General features: G+C 45.0%; 1 protein-coding gene across 4 annotated transcripts in view; it reads right to left on the reverse strand.

Annotated features, from left to right (window-relative positions):
- Window positions 1–223: 223 nt before the first annotated feature.
- bicd1a (bicaudal D homolog 1a) overlaps window positions 224–20,490 on the reverse strand; it is a 100,165-nt gene continuing 79,898 nt past the window's right edge. The window contains exons 2-9 of one of the 4 annotated variants that reach the window (XM_064951520.1): window positions 15,968–16,180; window positions 13,148–13,300; window positions 10,289–10,768; window positions 6,695–7,858; window positions 6,237–6,388; window positions 5,846–6,059; window positions 2,129–2,214; window positions 224–1,302 (exon numbers count right to left, since the gene is read on the reverse strand). In XM_064951520.1, coding sequence (XP_064807592.1) covers window positions 1,200–1,302; window positions 2,129–2,214; window positions 5,846–6,059; window positions 6,237–6,388; window positions 6,695–7,858; window positions 10,289–10,768; window positions 13,148–13,300; window positions 15,968–16,180 — 2,565 coding nt within the window. In that variant the 3' untranslated portion in view covers window positions 224–1,199. Of the gene's footprint in view, window positions 1,303–2,128; window positions 2,215–2,547; window positions 6,060–6,236; window positions 6,389–6,694; window positions 7,859–10,288; window positions 10,769–13,147; window positions 13,301–15,967; window positions 16,181–20,490 lie in introns of those variants that run through there. The other 3 variants (XM_064951521.1, XM_064951522.1, XM_064951519.1) reach the window with 3 other exon arrangements.

Genomic DNA, 20,490 nt, shown 5'->3' on the forward strand with positions numbered 1-20,490 from the left:
ATCTGAACTGTGTAAAAACTAAACCAAGGGGTGTCATGTCACACGTCATGGTCAAGTCAAGTCAAACCTGTGCAATTCAAAAGGCCACATCCAGGCCTACAGACCTAGACCTCACTTCCTCATCTCCTACTTTAGTCTCGAGTCTCTATGTCAAGTACGATCTCAACTCCATGACAAACATAACCAATCGCCTCAGCAGTAAAAAAGAAAGAAAGAACTGAAGTAAAAAATATAATCTTTATGCCTTGCAAAAAAGTTGTATGACAACAAGCATCTCAAGTGTAGTTACGTTAGATTGGTCATTGAAATCAAGAACGCCCATCTCATCAAACATTATCCTTGTAATGCAATATCACATCCATTCAATTAGTCTTTCCACATTGACGTCAAATTCAATGTATTCTTTAACATGACCATGGTAGAAAAGACAGAACCACTTACACATGTAGAGATTATGCTGACAAACATATGCTTTTACGTTTAATATTCTGTCTCGTCTGTTAGGCAAGTTTGTAAGCCTTTCACATCACCAAAAAGAAACGCTGTTATTGAGGGAACATTTCTGGCTACACTTGTAGGATATAGACCATCCAAAACCTTGTTATATTCAATTGGGAAAGAGGTTTTTGTTCTATCGATTTTTTTTTTTTTTAAAGATTGCAATAAGGACATACCAGCCATAGTTGAATGAATCTGAGCAAAATCAATCCTCATTATTTAAGTCCAAGTACCACAGCAATAATACACATCTTGAATTCCATTTTCAAAGAATGACCAAGAAACAATCAGATGATATCACATGCAAATTCAAATGAATAAATGGATGAACAAACACAAATCAATAAATAACCAGTTAAATAGATAAGTCAGCTAAATAGATAATAAATAATCATATAGATACAGGACATTGTTTAAGTCAATTTGTCACTCTGGTGTTTGCACTGCTGTCCGGTCCGCCAGTCTCTCTCTCGTGGACAGGATGTGATGTTATTCCAGCCCAACCAATGAGGAGCATCCCGAACTTGCTCTGAAACCTCACCAACCGGGAGAAAGTGTGGTATGTGGAGGAGAGGCTTGCTGAGGGGACACAAAGACTAGGCACCAGGATGGGGTGCCAGGTTGAGGGAGATGGGAGACAGGTGTCCTTAGTGCTGTGTGCCTCCGTGAGGGCCGGGTCCATGGGTGTGGGTGCTCGAGTCCTAGGGGCCTTGGGGGCGAGGTTGCTGGGCCATTGAGGGGGACCTGCTGGAGAAGGTTGGTGTCTGGTCCTCCTGGAGGGCCGTCACAATGTTAGGACTCGGACTGCAAGGAAGACGGGAGGGAGAAGAGAAAAGAGCAAGAGAGGAGTGGAGAACAGGGAAAAAAGTCAAAAGGACATGTATGCCACTGGTGCTATAAAGTGCTCAGAAATTAACAAACAAACAAATGGGAGGGACAAAACTGTTCCCAAAAACAACAGAGATGGAAATTGTTCAAATTTCAGGAGGGGAAGAACATTCAAATATTTTGGGAGGAGAGTTGACTTGCTTCAACAACACTATGACCAAGAGAAGGAATAGTAGATAGGACATCAGTTACTTATTTGCCTGTAGGGATGATTCAGAGGCAATGAGATCTACTGTATGAGTGGGTTGTAGGGGGCTGGTTGGGGATTGTAGTGAGATGAACTGAGTTAGCTCTGTAGGAAATTGATCTAAGTAGAAGTAGATGATCTGCATTAAGTAGATGAAGCAGTGTGTTACTGGTGACAAAAGCTTCATGCAAAACCAATGCATGTGCTAACACTAATTATAGCCCTTAGACTAAGCAATACAGTTTCAGTGTAGCCGTATCATAAATACCAACGCCTCGTGCTGTGAGTCAGAAAAATACACAAGTCTTCACGCCTTAATGAGTTTCTTAAGCTCAGGCTTCTGTGTGTGTGTGTGACTAGATGCCTGTTATGTAAATGTGTTTGATCCATCAAGTACAGTATAGTAGTGCGAATATGAACTAATATCTGTGGCTTAAGAACCAGCCGTGCGGGGCATGCTGCGTGTATCCTGCAGGCCCAAGTCACAAGGAGAGCGAGTGAGAGAAGCGGAAAGAGACAGGAGGGGATGTAGAGCTCAGGCCTCTAGGACGTTACCTGTGGACTAGGGAGACTCTCCTTAGTGGTGGGGAGAGTGGCGATACTGAGGCAGAGGAAGCAGGCTGCTGACAATCTACAAGAAACTGATACATTAGACAGATATACAGAGTGGTGACAGTCAGGGTTAGTGGGACAGACAAAGACATGGGTGCACAAGACAGGAGGAAAGACTTGTCAGGGACAAAGAGACACACGGGACTCGTCACGTAATAACTCAACATGTCCGAGGAGAGGACGTCAGTTGTGGAACCTTTTGCTCTTTCAGAGTATAACATTAGAGCATAATGGCATTGTGGTGATTATGCTTTTAGTAGTCATGCTTGTAATCACTTTCATTTGACTGGAATACCACATTCTGTAAGTTAATATCTTACTGTAATACAGTTCATTTGAGTTAATACAATCTGCGCAAGTGTTTTCTTCTGATTTATTTTCCTAGAAAGTAAACAATTCGTGCTTTCTACCGCCTGACATACCACAATAGTTAATATTGTGTGAGAGAAGTTGTTTATGTTTCTATGAGAGAGAGAGAGAGAGAGAGAGAGAGAGAGAGAGAGAAAGAGCCAGAGAGAGATAGCGGGAAAAAGGGAGCTCTCTGTTCATTTTCCAAGGCCAATAAAGTACTTGTGTATCACTGAAAGACTGGTCGTTATTCAAAACCAGCCTCGTCTGACCCAACTGACAAGGCATTCCTCTGTCCATCCTTCGAGGAGGATGGACAGCACTGCTAAGGGGAAAAACACAGACACACATAGAACATTTACGCACAGTTTCAAATCCAGTACTGTATTTTTCTGTGCTGCACCAAAAAAGAGACATACAAACAAACAAAAACCTAATGGCGACTGTCACACGGAGCCATTAACTGCTGCTCATGTAAGCCTATGGGCTAAAAACAAAGCAGCATCTTTAGATCAGATACGTGATAATATCATACACAATTGTAACACATTAATGAATGAATGACCCTGCAGTCTTGGGTTTTTATTTTATAGAGTCAAAGTGCAACCCATGTTATCCTATAGGGATTGGACCTGAATGTACATGGACATTCTTCACCTCAGATTGTGTCTATAAAAACATTTGACCACTGTAGGAGCCAAAAGCTAATAACCACAGAGAGGTGAGTGTAATTTAACGTGTTATCCATGGTAGGGACATGAGGGCCAAACAGCATTTGACAGGAACGACTCATTGGGAATTGTTAAGACACTGCCATCTGCTGGCACTACATGGCATGTGCATAGGGTTGCTTTGAACTGCTTGGGTGTTCTTTTCAGGGTGCGTTATCAGCGTAGTAGGTCTGGGAAGGTGGTTAGAGTGTCACAGAGAGGAGGTCACACTGGTTTCCATGCTGCTCTGAATGGTATATCTGCATATAAACCATGTATATTCTTCCTCCTGGATCTGACTGATCAAAGTCACATGCATGCCACAACAAAAAGCTATCAACATTGAGAGAAAAAGCATCAATTACTCAGTTTCTCTCTCACTCACACACACACACACACACGGTTTCCTATATTAATAATACTCTAAGGACAATAATGATGTCATGCTATAGTATGCTGTACGTAGTATAGTGTAGAGAAGGGGCAATTGATTGTGGCACTGAATAGGGCTGTAGACTTGTGGAAGGGACTTCTGTCAAATGCTTTTTGCTCCAGATTTGATGACAATTCAAGAGTCATGTTATTATCATGGCTTGAACATTTTAATCAAACTAGAACGATTCCTTAAAATCATAAGACGCGGCAAAGGAGTCAACGCTGACCAGGTTTGCCTACATTCAACAAATCTGATTCAACAAAGTGGATATTTGTCAAATCCGTCATGATTTATTTATTGTAACAGCCCACAATATGGTTACTTAAGTCCAATTTGGATATATTTGGCTGTTTTTGCTGCATAACATGTAGAAGTTGTCCCTCTTCAGGATAAGAGGAAGTGACTGCTCAGTGCTAACTCCCGTTTGTATTTGCGAGTAGCATACATGTAGCTATCATACAGAAATCATTGATGGCAGTCAACTCTGTTTTTAACTGGAACGCAGTTGATTGGTAACGATGACATGTGTTGGGGTTGACATTCATACAAACATTATACTCCGATTTTTACCTCAACATAGTGTGAAATACAATGAGGAGAACCCCAGGATCTTTCCCCACGCGTTTCCATGGCAATTCCATTGTTTTGGCCAAGTTCCATTGACCTCTTTACCGCGTCCATTTTGATGACCTGAATTATAATATGATTTGCAGAGTCATCAAAACGGTTTCATTTATAGACTGTGTCAGAGAGGTACTGTAAGGCAGCCTACATAGTAAAGAAGCCCTACCATAGAGAAATAGATACGGTGCATTTCTCTGCTATAAAAAAACAAAGATTCCCTGAGATTTCAACCAGGCTTTATATTTTCTGTGTCAAACATTCATAGGGATAGATAGACCAGAGATGAGCAACTTTGTTTTGGGCGGGGGCCCGAGTTGCTTGCGGGTCTGCATTGCCCATCCCTGGGATAGACTGAGGAATTCCAATGGCTATTAGTGTCTGTGTTTCAACTGTGTAAATCATCCACTGGGTGGCGTCCAATGAGACACACAGAACAGAGTAATAGTGGAGCTCTGTGCAGTTTATGGATGGTCGGGAATTTTTTTTTGTATATTGACTACAAACAGACTTTGATTATACAAAGTGAATAATTAACATAGCCAATGACAACAGGGGAATTCAATTGCCTAACAATGAAAAATAGCGGACAATAATTAGGTTGTATGATATGAGGACGAGGCTACAGCACTTCACTTCTACTCTAAAAGCTTACAGTTTATGTGCCAAGAGAGGAAGTAAAAACTTATGTTATACGGAATCAAATATCTCCAAAATGTAGAAGTATCCTTCACTCCATCTTAGCTCATTATGCATAACAAATCCTCAGAAAAATTACTAAAACTCAACTTTATTTGTCATAAAAATGTCACATTTACTGGTATATTTCTAACATATATTTCATTTCTTCCCTAAATCCCTTCATTTACAGAAATGAGCCCAAAACTATAAACAGACTTGATTATTGTCTGCAGATGGAATGAGCTGTGTTGGGCTCCTTCTCATAGCCAATTCCTGAGAAGAATGTCACAGTACTGCATAGTCATAGGTCAAGCCAGACACTGGAAACAGGAAACCAGTCTGTCCTCCTCCCTGTGTCCCACCCACCCACTTGGACTAGGGCTAGGGCATCTTGGAACTGTAGGCGTGAGGGACTGGGTTGCTGGGAGATGTGACCAGAGCAGAGGGTCGAGGTGCGTCTTTTTGGGTACGAGTTCTGGCCGACCCCGGCGACAAGTGTTGCCAAGTCTTAGGAATGGGTGAGCGGTAAGGAGACACGGGGGCGGAGCTAGGAGAGTGCGGACTGGAGTCTCGACTGTTAACGAATCGACAGCACTCTAAACTCAGCGACTCTGGGTCAATGATGAAGGTCTGAGTGCCCAGGGACCACTGGGGGTGACCCAGGGGAGGCAGAGAGGAGACCAGGGATGAGGTCTGGGAAGTGCCCCCGTCTGAGGCCGACCAGGGGTTGGAGGACAGGGGCAGCTCCAGGGAGGGAGGGCTGCAGAGAGTCAGGGAGGTGTTGAAGGTGTGGGAGCAGGTGGAAGAAGGGCTGTGTATCATGGTGGGGCTGGGGGGAGCTGTGAGGGCGGCTCGTCGACTTACTTTGGGCGGGCTGCTCTTGATCTTGGGCACCTTGGCGCCGCGGCCGCGGTCCCGGGTCTGCTCGGTGTCAAACTCCAGGTCCTCCAGGCGCTGGGTCAGGGCCAGCTTCTGCTGGATGGCCATACGGAGCAGGGAGTTCAGGGTCTTCTTCTCATCCTCCGCCGCAGCCAGCTGTCTCTGCATCTCATCCAGCTGAGTCACATACTCATCACACCTAGAGAGAGAGAGAGAGAGAGAGAGAGAGAGAGGGGACACAACACTAGGTCAATAAACTAAGAAACACCCTTGTGTAAGCCGGGGAATACACTGTCAAACAGTGAGATTTACCAGAGGCACAGTCTTACACATCAGTGTTGTAATTGACTGCATGAGATCCTAGAACACCACTCACCTGGTGGCGAACATGGCCCTGAGAGAGGAGAAGGTGGCGGCGTCCTCCTTCAGAGCCTTCAGCTCGTTCCTCAGCTTCATCATGGTCTCTGTCACCATGCACTTCTCATTCTCATACTTGCTCTTTAGATTAGCCAGCGCCCCCTCTGCAGTCTGGAATAGAGAGTGGGGTTAGGGTTAATTGTGTAGTTACTTTCATGTTATCAGATTATAAACAGTGTATATTAGCCACTTTATATCTCCAAACAAAAAAATAGGGCAAATTTAATGCACTATGCAAAGGAAAACTGATCAAACCTGTTGGATAATGCTGAGAACAGTGTGACGACTTTCCCAGGTACTCAGCCCTAGCCTAGTCCCAGATCTGCTTGTGCTGTCGCCAAACTCCTACGGTCATTGGCGAGATAGCACAAACACATCTGGAACTAGGCTAGGTACTCAGTTCTCTGCTCTTCTCACCTGTTTGTTGGCTTTGAGCACCAGCCTGAGCGTGGCAATCTGCTCCCTCTTGGTGCTGAGGAGGGACTTGAGCTTGAGGATTTCCTCCATGCAGGCCTCCTTGTCCTTGTCGAACAAGGGGGCCAGCTCCCGGGCGGCTGCCCTCTGTCGAGACAGCTGGAGGGAGCGGTCCACGGCTCTCTGCAGGTGTTTGATCTGATCCCTGATGATGGCGTTTAGGTTGTAGATGTTCATGGGCTCCTTACGCAGGTCTCCACCCGCCTCGGGAGGGACGGAAGAGGAGGAGGGAGAGCCGTTGGAGCTGTTGATGACCGGGGAGACAATGGGGGAGCGGATGGGGCTCCCCTGACTGCCTGGTGCTGGGGACTCCCTCCCTGTTGTCCCGTTGTCCCCACTGGGGGGGTCTTTGGAGGGCGAGTCCATGGGGCTCCGGGGGGCCTCTGAGAACCCAGCGTTCACTGCGGCGAGGCGTCTAGCCAGGCGGGGGGAGAGTAGTGCCCGGGGATCCTCAGAGCCCTTGAGGCTGCCGCTGCGGGTGTTACGGCTCTGACGGTAGTAGTCCAGCATGACGCGGTTGGGCGTCTCATTGTTGCAGAGACACACGTGGTGATAGAGCTGGGCCAGCTCCTCGCTGAATGTCACCAGCTCGTCCTGCGCCCTGTTCAGCATGTCGTGGCTCTCCGTGGCCACGCCCGTCGCCGCCTGTAGTTCCGCCTCCAAACGCGCCACCTTGTCGCGGGCCTCGCGGCAGCTCTTCTCCAGCCGTTTGACCTGCTCGTCCAGAGCTTGGACCTTCCCATCGCTGCTGCTCCACTCCTCCCCCTGGCCCTCCACACAATGGTTAGATTTCTCCTTCAGAGCTTTTAGCTCCGCCTTTAGGTCGATCACCTCGGTTACCGCCACCTTGTACTTACACTCCAGAATCTCCATCCCGTGGATGTTCACCACATAGTCGTGGCGACCGGGCGCGGGCAACCCGTCGTGCGTCTCGGACTCCTGGGCGTCGGCCATCTCCTTGTCACTGTGGAGGCGCTTCATAGCGTTGACGCGCTCGGTGAGGCGGTGGACACACTCGTGCTGCTCGGTCAGGGCTCCCTGCGTGTGCTGCAGCTGGGTCTGGGCCTCCTGCAGGTTCATCAGGAGGCTGGACTTCTCACGCTCCACCTAGAGGACAGGAAGGACAGACTGCAGGGTGAGGACCACTCAGACCATACCAGCATTACCACAGACACAAAGTTCTGAGGTTCAGTTAACAGTGCGCTTCACTAAGTTCAGGAACAGTACGGTCAACTAAAAACACTGAATGAAAGTGTATAAACGGTCAGGTCCAGTATACTGAAAGAGCGTCACGGAAATACTGATGTCATTGCACTTCCTAGGTAAAGTACAAGGCTGTTGAGGCATATGGCAGTGAAGTACAATGTATCACGGCTTGCTAGTCACAAATTAAGCATAACCCCCCCCTGTACGAGATTCCAGTAATTGAACTCAAGTGCTGTTTAATGTCTTTTTGGTCAGATGAGTGTGTCAGTCATCCGGTCCACCCAGTGCTGAGGCTTTGAAACCATATTGATCCCCAACGGGAGGAGGCCCAGGAAAACAAATGTCAATGGGTTCAGCAGTACAGTACCTGCTAGCTAGTCCAATAAATAACCCTGTCGGACTATTGTGTGTGTAGGATGTACACTCTACAGACAGAGATAAAGAGACATCACAACACAGGCAAAGCACAACCTGTGAGTCGATTCATAGAATGTATCCATTGATCTGTAAACATTCATGGCATCAGCCATCAGATCTCTCATTTTTCACCCATAGACTGAACAGTAGACTAAAACACATGCATCTCAGTGGACATCGTAAGGAATCATTACAAACCACTTTTATGCCATACTTTCACAACAAATGTTTATATTGTATTTTATATGTCTGCTATCTGAGATAAATTGAGTAAATCTAATGTAATGCTTGATGGAAACAGATCTAAATTACAACACAGTGAGGATGACAAATTAAAACCGCCCTCTCCTGAAAGCAATTAAGAGCCTGGTGTTGTTGACTTCAGCGACTTAATGGAACCTTGATTAATCCAAGAGGGGACATCCATTTGAAGACAAATTCAGCTCTAGTGTCTAGTGATACATTTTGCATCCACAAATCATTCATTTCCCCACTGACCTCAGCAAGAGAAACAAGTGTGGACCTTGGCATAGATTCATAGTGTCTGGAACTCTGTAGCAGGGATGCAACACCATTCTTCCATGAGAAATTCCATCATTTGGTGTTTTGTTTGATGGTGGTGGAAAACACTGTCTGACACACCGCTCCAGAATCTCCCATAAGTGTTCAACTGGGTTGAGATCTGTTAACTGAGAGGCGCACGTGCACACACACGCACACACACACCTATGCTCCTTTGAGACCTCTCTTTCAAAGTCACCGAGATCTCTTCTTCTAGCCATGGTTGCCTAAATAATTGGCAACTGGGCATTTTTCTACATGACCCTAGGCACGGTGGGATGTTAATTGCTTTATTAACCACACCTGTGTGGAAGCACCTGCTTTCAATCTACCCTGTATCTCTCATTTACTCAAGTGTTTCTTTTATTTTGGCAGTTACCTGTATGTACTGTATGTACAGTATGTGTGTGTTGTCCCGTGTATCCTCCCTGTGCATATGCATGTTGTCCCTCTGTGTTCTCTCCTTTCCCTGTGAGGGATTCTGTACGGAGCGTAGTAGCACTGCTCTGTCCCAGCAGCCCGTCTCTCTCCCTCTGCCTTCCACTCTCCTCTGGATCTGCTGCCCTGACAGGCCTCCCCATGGCAGACGCCGTACACTCCTCCACGCCACCGTACACTCCTCCACGCCACCGCTCTGCCGTTCTACTCTCCCCTGTCTGCCAACATCCACAGATGTCCCCAAAATCGGCCAAATGAGACCCAATGGCTCTCTAGAGATGGAAGTCTTCAGAAAGACCAAAACAGCTCTGAAACTAGTCATTGGTAAATCATACGGAGCGTGGTCACAGACTTATGGTCTGCTAGATAATAAAAGATGGACGACATCTGACAGGCTTTTTTGTTGTTGTCTTGTTCTCAAAATGTCACCACCTTGTGATTGGTTGGCTGCTGCCTGCAGTAGTGTGATGAAAGAGGCAGGTTGTTCGGATGTCTAATCTGAAGGCTGACACTCCCATTCCCTAATGAAATGTGCTGTGGACAGGGGGGGTCGATAACCATGCCCTAACGCATTAGGTGTGCAGGCCAAATTGCTGGTTTTGTCTCTCTAAGTAAACCACATTGATTTGCTCAGAGCAAATGAGGAAGGTGGTCGGATGGAAGGGATTAAAAGACTCCCTGGTAACAACAAAGACCTAGGTACAACCTCCCAAGGACATTCACGTAGTGTCACAACAATCACTCAGCCTGGTACAAGATCTGCTTGGGCTGTCTGGTCAACTCCTATGGTCATTTTTACCTGACAACGACCATAAGAGGTGGCAAGACAGCACAAACAGATCTGGAACCAGGCTAACAATGACTCAGACAGTAGTGAGAAGAACCCACTATGTTTCAGCTAGAGTAGAGACCCACCTGAAGGAGCTGCTGTTTGAATTTCTGTATCTCAGACAGGTTGAGCTCGCTGAAGAGGTCTGACACAGGACCGTGCAGCCCTTCCCCCTTTCGGGGCAGCCGGTAGTCGCCGTTCACCTTAACCAGTCCCAGGTGGCCGTTACAGTCGCTGTTGCTATCCTCATTCCCATTGGTGCCATTGGGCATGGCTGTACCATTACTCCCAACCTCTTCTGTGGCGAACTTGAGCCCGTCAACCGTGGCGGTGAGTGCCAGGTGGGCTCCGGCCCCATATACACTGTCACTGAGGGTGATGTGGTGGGCCAGCTCCTTCCTCAGGCTGTTCTTCTGCTCCCTCTCGATCTTCAGGGCATCCAGGGCCTCCTCTAGCTGGGACTGAGAGATGTCCTTCAGACGCAGAGCATCCTCCAGCTGGCTGTTCAGCAGCACAGTCTCCTCCTCCAGAACCTTGATCTCATGCTTCAGACCCTCATACTCCACCTGGGGGAGAGGGGGAGCAGGGGACAGACAGAGGACAGGAGGAAAAGGGACACACAGATAGAGAACACACAGAAAGAAAGGACACAGATAGAAAACACAGACAGAAAGGACACAGATAGAAAACACAGACAGAAAGGACACAGATAGAGAACACACAGATAGAGAACACAGACAGAAATTAGACAGATAGAGAACACACAGACAGAAATGACACAGATATAGAATACACAGACAGAAAGAACACAGATGGATGACACACAGTCAGAAAGGACACAGATTGGTGACACACAGACCGAAAGGACACAGGTAGATGACACAGAGAGAAAAGACACAGATAGATGACACACAGAGAGCAAGGACACAGATAGATGACACACGGACAAATGACACAGATGGATGACAAGGATAATAAGTCACATACATTGTTAGTAGTTTTAAAGCCACAATCAGCAGATCAAACACTAACCAATCGTTATCCCCACCCCCATTTCAGTAAAAAGCTGAGGGATATGTAGCCACTCTCAAATTCATAGCCATAGCTATGGATGCAATGACTGACCATCCATGATATCAACATATAGGCTATATAGTGTTTGTTTTTATTTACTTTGTTAAAACCTGTTAAGGCTCGGGACAATACTGCCCCCTTTGGATGAATTGCGTGCCCATAGTAAACTGAAATAAAATCTGTCCAAAATTGCTAATATATGCATATAATAATTATTATTGAATAGAAAACACTCTAAAGCTTCTAAAAACCGTTTGAATTATGTCTGTATGTATAGCAGAACTCACAGGGCAGCCAATCTCATCTCATCTTCTCATCCAGAAAGTTGGGCCAACTTTGACGTCATCACCCCCACCCTTCCCAACCAGCTATGGATCTGGGAACAGTTTCTATGTCTTCCGCGAGATGTCCTCTATCAGTAGAGCGTTTAATTGTGCAAATCACGCAAGCTTTGACCCTTTGGCAGGCAAAATTGTGAGTGTCGCGAGAAAATAGATGCGCGTTCGGGCGCGAATTGTACACAGTCATTCCTCTGTTCCAGATTGTCTGAGAAGAATTGCTTTTGTCCGGTTGAATCGCCAATTGTTTTGTACGTTAATAACATCCTAAAGTTTGATTCTGCACTTAGTTTGACCAGTTTAGTCGACATATAATATGTAATTTTGAAGTTTTGATGCGCAACTGTTCGGGACCAGAAGTCATTTTGGATGCATTTCAGCTGGAACTTGAAGCATATGCTAATACAAAGACACACGACTTGAAACCAAACAATGTTTTGGGTAAATATGACTCCTTCCACTACATTCTGATCAAAGACCATCAAAGGTAAGGGAATATTTATGTTGTAACTTTGTGTTTCTGTTGACTCCAACATAGCGGAGAAATATTGCTTATGTCTGAGCGCCGTCTCAGATTATTGAATAGTGAACAATTTCTGTAACGTTAAAAATAAATGTGACAAAGCGATTGCATTAAGAAGCAGTGTATCTTTATAACTATATGTAGAACATGGATATTTAGTCAAAGTTTATGATGTGTATTGCTGTTATCTGGCGTTATCTGGCAGAGCTATCTATAATTTCTCCGGACATTTTTTAGCATTTTCTGAACATGGCATCAATGTAAACGGAGATTTATGGATATAAATAGCATATTATTGAAAAAAAAACATAAATGTACTGTGTAACATGTCCTATTACTGTCATCTGATGAAGATTATTTTTCTTTTAATCCTGCGTTTGTGATTGCATCTTTTGTTCGACAAAATGGCTACATATCGTCTGTGTCTTTGTGGTGGTTTGACATACATATGCTATGTTTTCGCCGTAAAACATTTTAGAAATCTGACTCGCTGGGTAGATGAACAAGGTGTTTATCTTTCATTTGAGCTATTGGACTTGTTAATGTGTGGAGGTTAAATATTTCTAAGAATATTTTTGCATTCTGTGCGCCACTTTTTGAGTTGAGGGGGGGGGGGGGTGCCCTTGGGGAACGTGTAGCGTGAACACGTTAACAAACATTGTAGTAAAACAAGTTTATATTTAGTGTGCTGATGGGGTACGAGAGTTGAACTAAGCTCTTGGGGCATTTCTAAGTTATATTCTTCAAGAATCAATGGGTACATATCATTAATATATATGTCCAAAAGATGTAGCAACTGCAGATTGCCTCTTTAAGGTCAGACAATAAGGAACTTGGATGAGCTGATTCAACATTTGAGTAACATCATTTGCTATGACTGTGTATGAGTCATTTTTAAGATGTATTGATGACTGTGCGAGGTAAACCATAATGGTAATGGCTGAGAGACAGGCGTGGCTGTCTGTACTGTGTGTGCACTAAACCATAACAGCAATGGTGTTGACGCTGACCTGGTTCTGTTTGAGTGTGGACACTAGTTTCTGGAGGGTGATGTTCTCCTCCTCCAGCTCGGTGTAGTCCTGTAGGAGACGGGCCTCTCTGAATTTACACTCCCTGATCTCCTCCCTCATCCGGCTCCTCTGCAACTCCAGCACCTCATTACTCTGGGAGTAGAGAGGAGCGAGGGAAGGAAAGTGAGGGCAAAGTCAGGTCCTAATCTGCAAACAGTTCAACACATCAAGTACATACTGTATAATCATTCACAAAACATGTTTAAATCACATAGAATCGTTTGACTATGTGTAGATCCACTGCTGGCCGCCAAACTACCGCATCTTTACTGGGTAGTTACAACATGACGTAATTACTGTATATTAACTACAGTATGAACGTCTATGTGGCGAAACATGAACTAAAACAGTCTGGCATGTGTCAGCACTACTTTGTCTCTCTGTTGGCACCATAGTACGTGAATCAGTGGCACTTTGCTGCATGTTCTGAAACTCCTGGATGCAGAAATAACAGATGCCTTTGTTCTACTGGATATAAGTCCAGTCCAGATACCTGGCCTCTTGTCTCGCTTTAATGCACCAAATCTAAATAGGCCACACACACGCACACAGTATCTCCTCTGATGTGTTGATGATAATCAGACTGAGACTCTGTCAAACAAATTGCCTCCCTCTTGAGTTAAAAGCGAAGACTCAGCACTCTCCTTTGCAGCAAGATCATTTCTTTTTTTTGGGGGGGGGGGGGCAATCGCAGAGAACAGAGGCAGTAGCCATAGAGATCTGAACATGCTGTGGTGTATCAGATTATATATTAGGTGGGAGAAATTCTAGTAGTGACCCGAAAATGTCATAAATCTGGGAAATCGGTTACAAGTCGGGAAGATGAACCGCAGCAGCGAAAGCGCCGCGTTTTCATGTGGATGTCAACGCCAAGATTCACACAAAAAGAAGAAAAGAAGACCACTTAGATATCAGAGCACTCTATCTCCTCTTGTTATCCCTTACAGAAGACACCCACCCACCTCGAGACACACTATACAGCATTGTAGCACAGCGTTGCTACTCATCGCGTTGCAGCACTTCCCCCTGTTGCTACCTCGTGGCAACTGACGACAAAGACAATAGAATGGCAAAAATTCATTTGGGAAAAACAGCTAACAAACAAACTCTGTGACATTACTGTTTATTGTATATGACCCCTGAGGGTTGCTAATGGACAGTGTTTTCTCATTACATATTCGTCACAACGCAGGGCATAAGGACTAAGCCCAGGGGGATTACTGGCCAATGATCTGCCAGCGAGGGTCTATAGAGGCTGGGGTCTATCAGAGGCTCCTCCACACCACCATAGGGTCAGGTCAAGGCCAGTGCATCGTCAAACACCGGTACAACACAGCCACAATGGTAAAGGACAACACTGTAGCACATTCTACATCAGGGCCAGGATTCATTTCAACAATGCAGGTTAACAACTAGCAACAGGCCAGAGCTTATTTCATTTACAAACAGTATAATACACAGAGCCTACTATTAACCTAGTCTCTATCCTTTAGCCTCCGAGCCTAGAAAAACACTTTCTTCACTGCATTCCATTGCTTTTCCTAGCTGCAAATACTGCTGAGACAGAAGCTGTTTGGAATCCACATGAAAGCCGCTGATTAGACGCAGTCAGAGACAAATGAAGCCCCTTGTGTAGCTGCAGCATCTGTCTCCCGCATTAAAAAAAAGAGACAGGCTTCTAATTGATATGCGCCGCACAGGCAAATGAGGTCTACACAGCAAGGCAACAGGCTAACCAACAGATCATCAAAGAGCCAAGGGCAGCCCTGGTCAGAGGAGGCAGAGACAGTGTATTGGCTTGATTAAACAGTAAAAATGGGAGGCTGAGGGGCCGGTCGTTTTAAAGAGCAACAGCCAGAATATCCTTTCATTCATTAGGAGGCTTTTCATAGGGCAGTACCAATGGTTTCTGGCCCAATTACATGTGTAGCCTATGTAATCTTTCATGTTTTAGACTTTGGTTGATTGGTTAAATTATTTATTATCTTATACATCCGAGACAAATTATATTGGTCTTTTACAAAAATTTGAATCACATTAACTGGACTGACATTTTTTGGAAAGCTTGGTATGACAAGTGAAGCGGAAATAAACATTAACTGTGCGACCCCAGAGGTCCCTGCCAACAGCGCGTGGAGCAGCTAATCTAACTAGTGAATGAACTGCTGCGGCTCCCAGGCTGGGAGGGAACAGTCTGCCCTGCGCTGTGTGATGGGAGAGCAGCCCGGCTCACTCGGGGACGCACATGTGCCGAGCTCAGGGCATTTCTCTTATTCCCTAGCTTAGCACAGGATTTGCCTTCCACAATGGGGTCGTGGCCGCAGCAGCGTCTGACCCCGGCCAGAACCCCTCTGCGACTGCAGACACGCACGTACCCCCCCCCTCCCTCCCTCCCTCACACAGGCATGTACGCTTACGCACACATGCACACACACACACACACACTCTGCATGACCCCTATCCACTCTTCAGTGACCGGCCCTGTGACCGCTACTGTATCTAACACAAACACCACGACCAATAAAACAGATCAGCAGGGAAGAAATGAAGACAAGCAAGATGCACTTCATGTTAATCTACAAATCTAAATGTGGGACACTACAGCACCGACTACAGGCTACATTGTGTACAGAACATCACACTGTGGATTCACAGTAGCCCACAGAGTAAAAGTGAAACCATGTCCCAGCTCAAACTGTACTACAGCCTGATACTAGTCTGAGGTGTGAGTAAGTGACATCAGCGGTCAAAGGTCACTACTTCGCTGTTCTCCTGCAGCACGGCGTTGAGCCTCTCGCTCTCGTTGGACGCGTTGGACGCCACCGAGCGGCTCAGCTTCAGCTCAGTCTGCAACTCCAGCAGCCGGCTCATGTAGTAGGCCTCCTTCGACGCTGACTCCTGCAGCAGTGACTCCTCATTGCTCTCGCCGTCCTCCGCCACTTTACGCTGGTTGGAGTAGGCCTGGCCAAACGCCTGGGGAGACAGAGATGGAATAGATTAGAATAAAGAATAGATACAGTACTTGGTTAGAACGTAAATCGGTCTTGGAGAGGCAGAGGGTTAGCTGCGGTTAAGTGCCTTGCTCAAGGGCACAATGGTAGTGGTAGTGATGATCTGAAACCAGCAGCACTCAAGTAGCCAGTTCAGTCCACACCTTTAATGGCAAAACATCTTATACACTTTGGATATGGTTATGGAGAAGACTATGTCCCACCAGGGCCATTCTTATCACCTACAAAGCTCCAGGGTTGTCCCTCTTGGCATCAAGGGTATTGTGCGATGATATTTCAGCCCCTGTCTCAGATCAATAGACACAGTGTCCCCATTCTCCTGACACAGGTTTTCACACAGCGCTCCGAGCTGACTTGTCATGACAAAGGAATCCTGGCTTTATGCTTGATTGGGGTGATCACAGCAGTGATCAACAACAGCAGAAACCACTCAGCCAATGACCCCTGGATACCGGCCATGTTCGAAAGTTGGATCCTGTTCACACCTGTAAAGGCTACCTCTACAGCACCAGGGTTGCATTCATTAGGAACCAAACAGAAGGAAACAGACTGAAATAGAGAGTGATTATGTGGCCTTGTCCAATAAGAAATGCTACATTTTATTTACGTTGCATAGGCTACGATCTACAGGTAACTGCCAAAATAATGGAAACACTTGAGTAAATGAGGGATACAAAGTATATTGAAAGCAGGTGCGTCCACACCACACAGGTGTGGTTCCTGAGTTAATTAAGCAATTAACATCCCAGCATGCTTAGGATAATGTATAGAAATGCTGGGCAGGCCATTATTTTGGCTACCGTGGCTATGCCCCCATAGGATGACAATGCCCCCATCCAAAGGGCATGGTTTGATGAGCATGAAAACGGTGTAAACCATATGCCATGGACGTCTGTCATCAGATCTCAACCCAATTGATCACTTATGGGAGATTCTGGAGCGTCGCCCGAGACAGCGTTTTCCACCACCACCATCAAAACCCAAACTTACGGAATCTTCTTGTGGATGAACGGTCTTGCATCCCTCCAATAGAGTTCCAGACACTTGAAGAATCTATGCCAAGGTGCATTGAAGCTGTTCTGGTGGCTCGTGGTGGTCCAACACCCTATTAAGACACTTTATGTTGGTGTTTCATTTATTCTAAGCAGTTACCTGTAGGTCCCATGAGATGCGAATGAACACTTTCTACCTATTTACATTATGGCTTATCTTCCCACAGAATCCATGTAATGTAAGGTCAAGTGTAGAAGATTAGAGTATGAAATGAGATTAGATGAGATTGTACTTTTTGTCTACTTGCACAGAAATGTTGCTTTGCAGTCTCCTACAGGCACGCGTGCACACGCACAGCTTCTGCGACACTCCTACAGGCTCACTGAATAGCACGCAACACCATATCCCCCAGCAGGTCTTAGCCAGAACGATGTCTACAATGGGAGTTAGTACCTGAAGAGGCCTCAATGAAGCGCTTACTCCGAGACAAGACACTATCGTTCAGGAGGTGCAGAGGAACTTTTAAATTGTGGTAAGACCAAATATATGTTATGGTTCTTGGAAAGACTTGGTTATACATTCATTTATCATTTTTATTTATTCAGGGGATCATATTAATATGACTAAATGAGGCCTGAGTATATCATGAAAAGCAAAAACAAATTAATAAATCAGGAAACGTAGTGGATACTGTATTGTAGTAGACTAGGCCCTGTGTGTGTGTGTTCAATTCACTTGAAGACAATTATAGCATCACAATAAAGAAGCAAGTTAGAACATTTCAATGTGATAATACCACAATTGAATACAGGAACTCCAGCAGCATGTTTGAATGTGATAATACCACAATTGAATACAGGAACTCCAGCAGCATGTTTGAATGTGATAATACCACAATTGAATACAGGAACTCCAGCAGCATGTTTGAATGTGATAATACCACAATTGAATACAGGAACTCCAGCAGCATGTTTGAATGTGATAATAGCACAATTGAATACAGGAACTCCAGCAGCATGTTTGAATGTAGAATATTGATAGGCACCAGTGTTGTTTTGGAACTGTTTTGGTGACAACAATTAGTGTGTGTGTTTTTTTTCTTCAATGAGATTGTTTTCCAAAATGGTGGATAACATTTCCGAACCTATTTCAGAGGACATTGAAGTTGAATTTCAAAATACAAAAAACAAGGGTGAGAATCAAACAGTGTATTCTTAACATTTATTCCCAAGGTTCATGGCTTATGGCTTTTTTGACTTTTTTTTCTCTCTACAGTTTAAGAGGATACTTCGGCGTCTGTATGTTGTACTGGGAGCGCTGGCCATGCCAAATAGGGCTGTTTATCTCCCAGTACATTAAGCACCTGCCAGACGAAGAAAAATGCTGTCTGGTTGGTATGCAGAGCGTCGTGAAGGCCACTAAACTGTCAGAGAAGTAGAAGCCTCTGTGGCCAGACAGCCCAGTAGAAAATCTACGACTTCTACGGAAGAGGAAGGCTGAATCTAAACATGAGATGGTACTCCCACGGGGCAGTGCAGGGTCTGACCTCAGAGGACCAGGAGGTGGCTGAGTTGACGGCAGCCGTGGCTCTCCTGTGTCGGCCCGTTTGATACTGTGAATAGACTGTGCCCATAATGAAATCAATGGATAAGATCATTATTACAGTATTTTAATACATTTCAATTGAACTGTAAAATTGTGATTACTCTTTTTTTAAGTTGAGATTTCTTCATGCGAAATGAATATGTATTTTTTCAAACATTTGTGTATTGTACATAAAAATATAAAATTTAGTTGTATTGCTAGGTGACTAGTTGTGCATGTCTGAGCGACAGAGGTCTGGACAGAGAGTTGGCTCCTCTCAGATGTAACAGTCTCAGTACCACACTCCCTCAAAACCATACCCAGTTAGACGATTCCCCCAGAGAGCTTGAGATACTCTCTCTGATTGGTCAATTAATAATTCAGGAACACTGTTTCCACCTCATCGTCATCATCTCTCCAACATCCCAGAAGAGGAATGAATCATTCATAAGATATAAGCCTTTATTACTTGTAGTCATACTACCTTAAATTAACTTATTTCTCAATGCACCATTTTTCTACCACACTTAATTACTAATTGATGTTTGAGTCAACATCACAACTCAAAGTGTTGAATAAGCAACGTGCAGCATTTGGAGATGTATTTGTAGACAGGGGTAATTTATTATGGTTAAATCCCTTGTGCTCCAGTGCAGATCTTAATGCAGGGAGAGCGCAATAGAGCTTCATGTGGATGAAGTTAAAGCTCCCCAGCAAAAGTTGTGTGTAACTACAAGCTGATGATTTAGCAATTAAGTTACCAGGTTTGACCAGCTGTCATGGTTTGTTGAGTTTGGCTATGCATGTGTGTGTGGAGGGGAATTGTGTCTCTGCATTTACTGTACTGTGCCTTCGGAAAGTATTCAGATACCTTGACTTTTTCCACATTTTGTTACTTTACAGCCTTGTTCTTAAATTGATTTAAAAGAAAGAAAAAAAAGTGAATACAGGTTTTTTGACATTTCTGCAAATGTATTAAAAATAAGAAACAGAAATACCTTATTTACGTAAGTATTCAGACCCTTTGCTATGAGACTAGACATTGAGCTCTAGTGTATCCTGTTTCCAATGATCATCCTTGAGATGTTTCTACAACTTAATTGGAGTCCACCTGTGGTAAATTCAATTGATTGGACAGGAAAGGCACGCACCTGTCTATATAAGGTCCCACAGTTACCAGTGCATGTCAGAGCAAAAACCAAGCCATGAGGTTGAAGAAATTGTCTGTAGAGCTCCGAGACAGGATTGTGTCGAGGCACAGATCTGGGGAAGGGCACCAAAAAATGTCTGCAGCATTGAAGGGTCCCCATGAACACAGTGGCCTCCATCATTCTTAAATGAAAGAAGTTTGGAACCACCAAGACTCTTCATGTAGATGTGAGAACCTTCCAGAAGGACAACCATCTCTGCAGCACTCCACCAATCAGACCTTTATGAGTGGCCAGACGGAAGCCACTCCTCAGTAAAAGGCACATGACAGCCCACTTGGAGTTTGCCAAAAGGCACCTAAATGCTCTCAGACCATGAGAAACAAGATTCTCTGTCATGATGATGAAACCAAGATTGAACTCTTTGGCCTGAATGCCAAGCTTCACATCTGGAGGAATCCTGGCACCTTTCCTATGTGTAGCATGGTGGCAGCATCATGCTGTGGGCATGAGCATCATGCACATTTCCGAAAAACTGTTTTTGCTT

Source organism: Oncorhynchus masou, chromosome 31, assembly GCF_036934945.1.
Source record: "Oncorhynchus masou masou isolate Uvic2021 chromosome 31, UVic_Omas_1.1, whole genome shotgun sequence".
In the NCBI taxonomy this organism is placed as follows: Eukaryota; Metazoa; Chordata; class Actinopteri; order Salmoniformes; family Salmonidae; genus Oncorhynchus; species Oncorhynchus masou.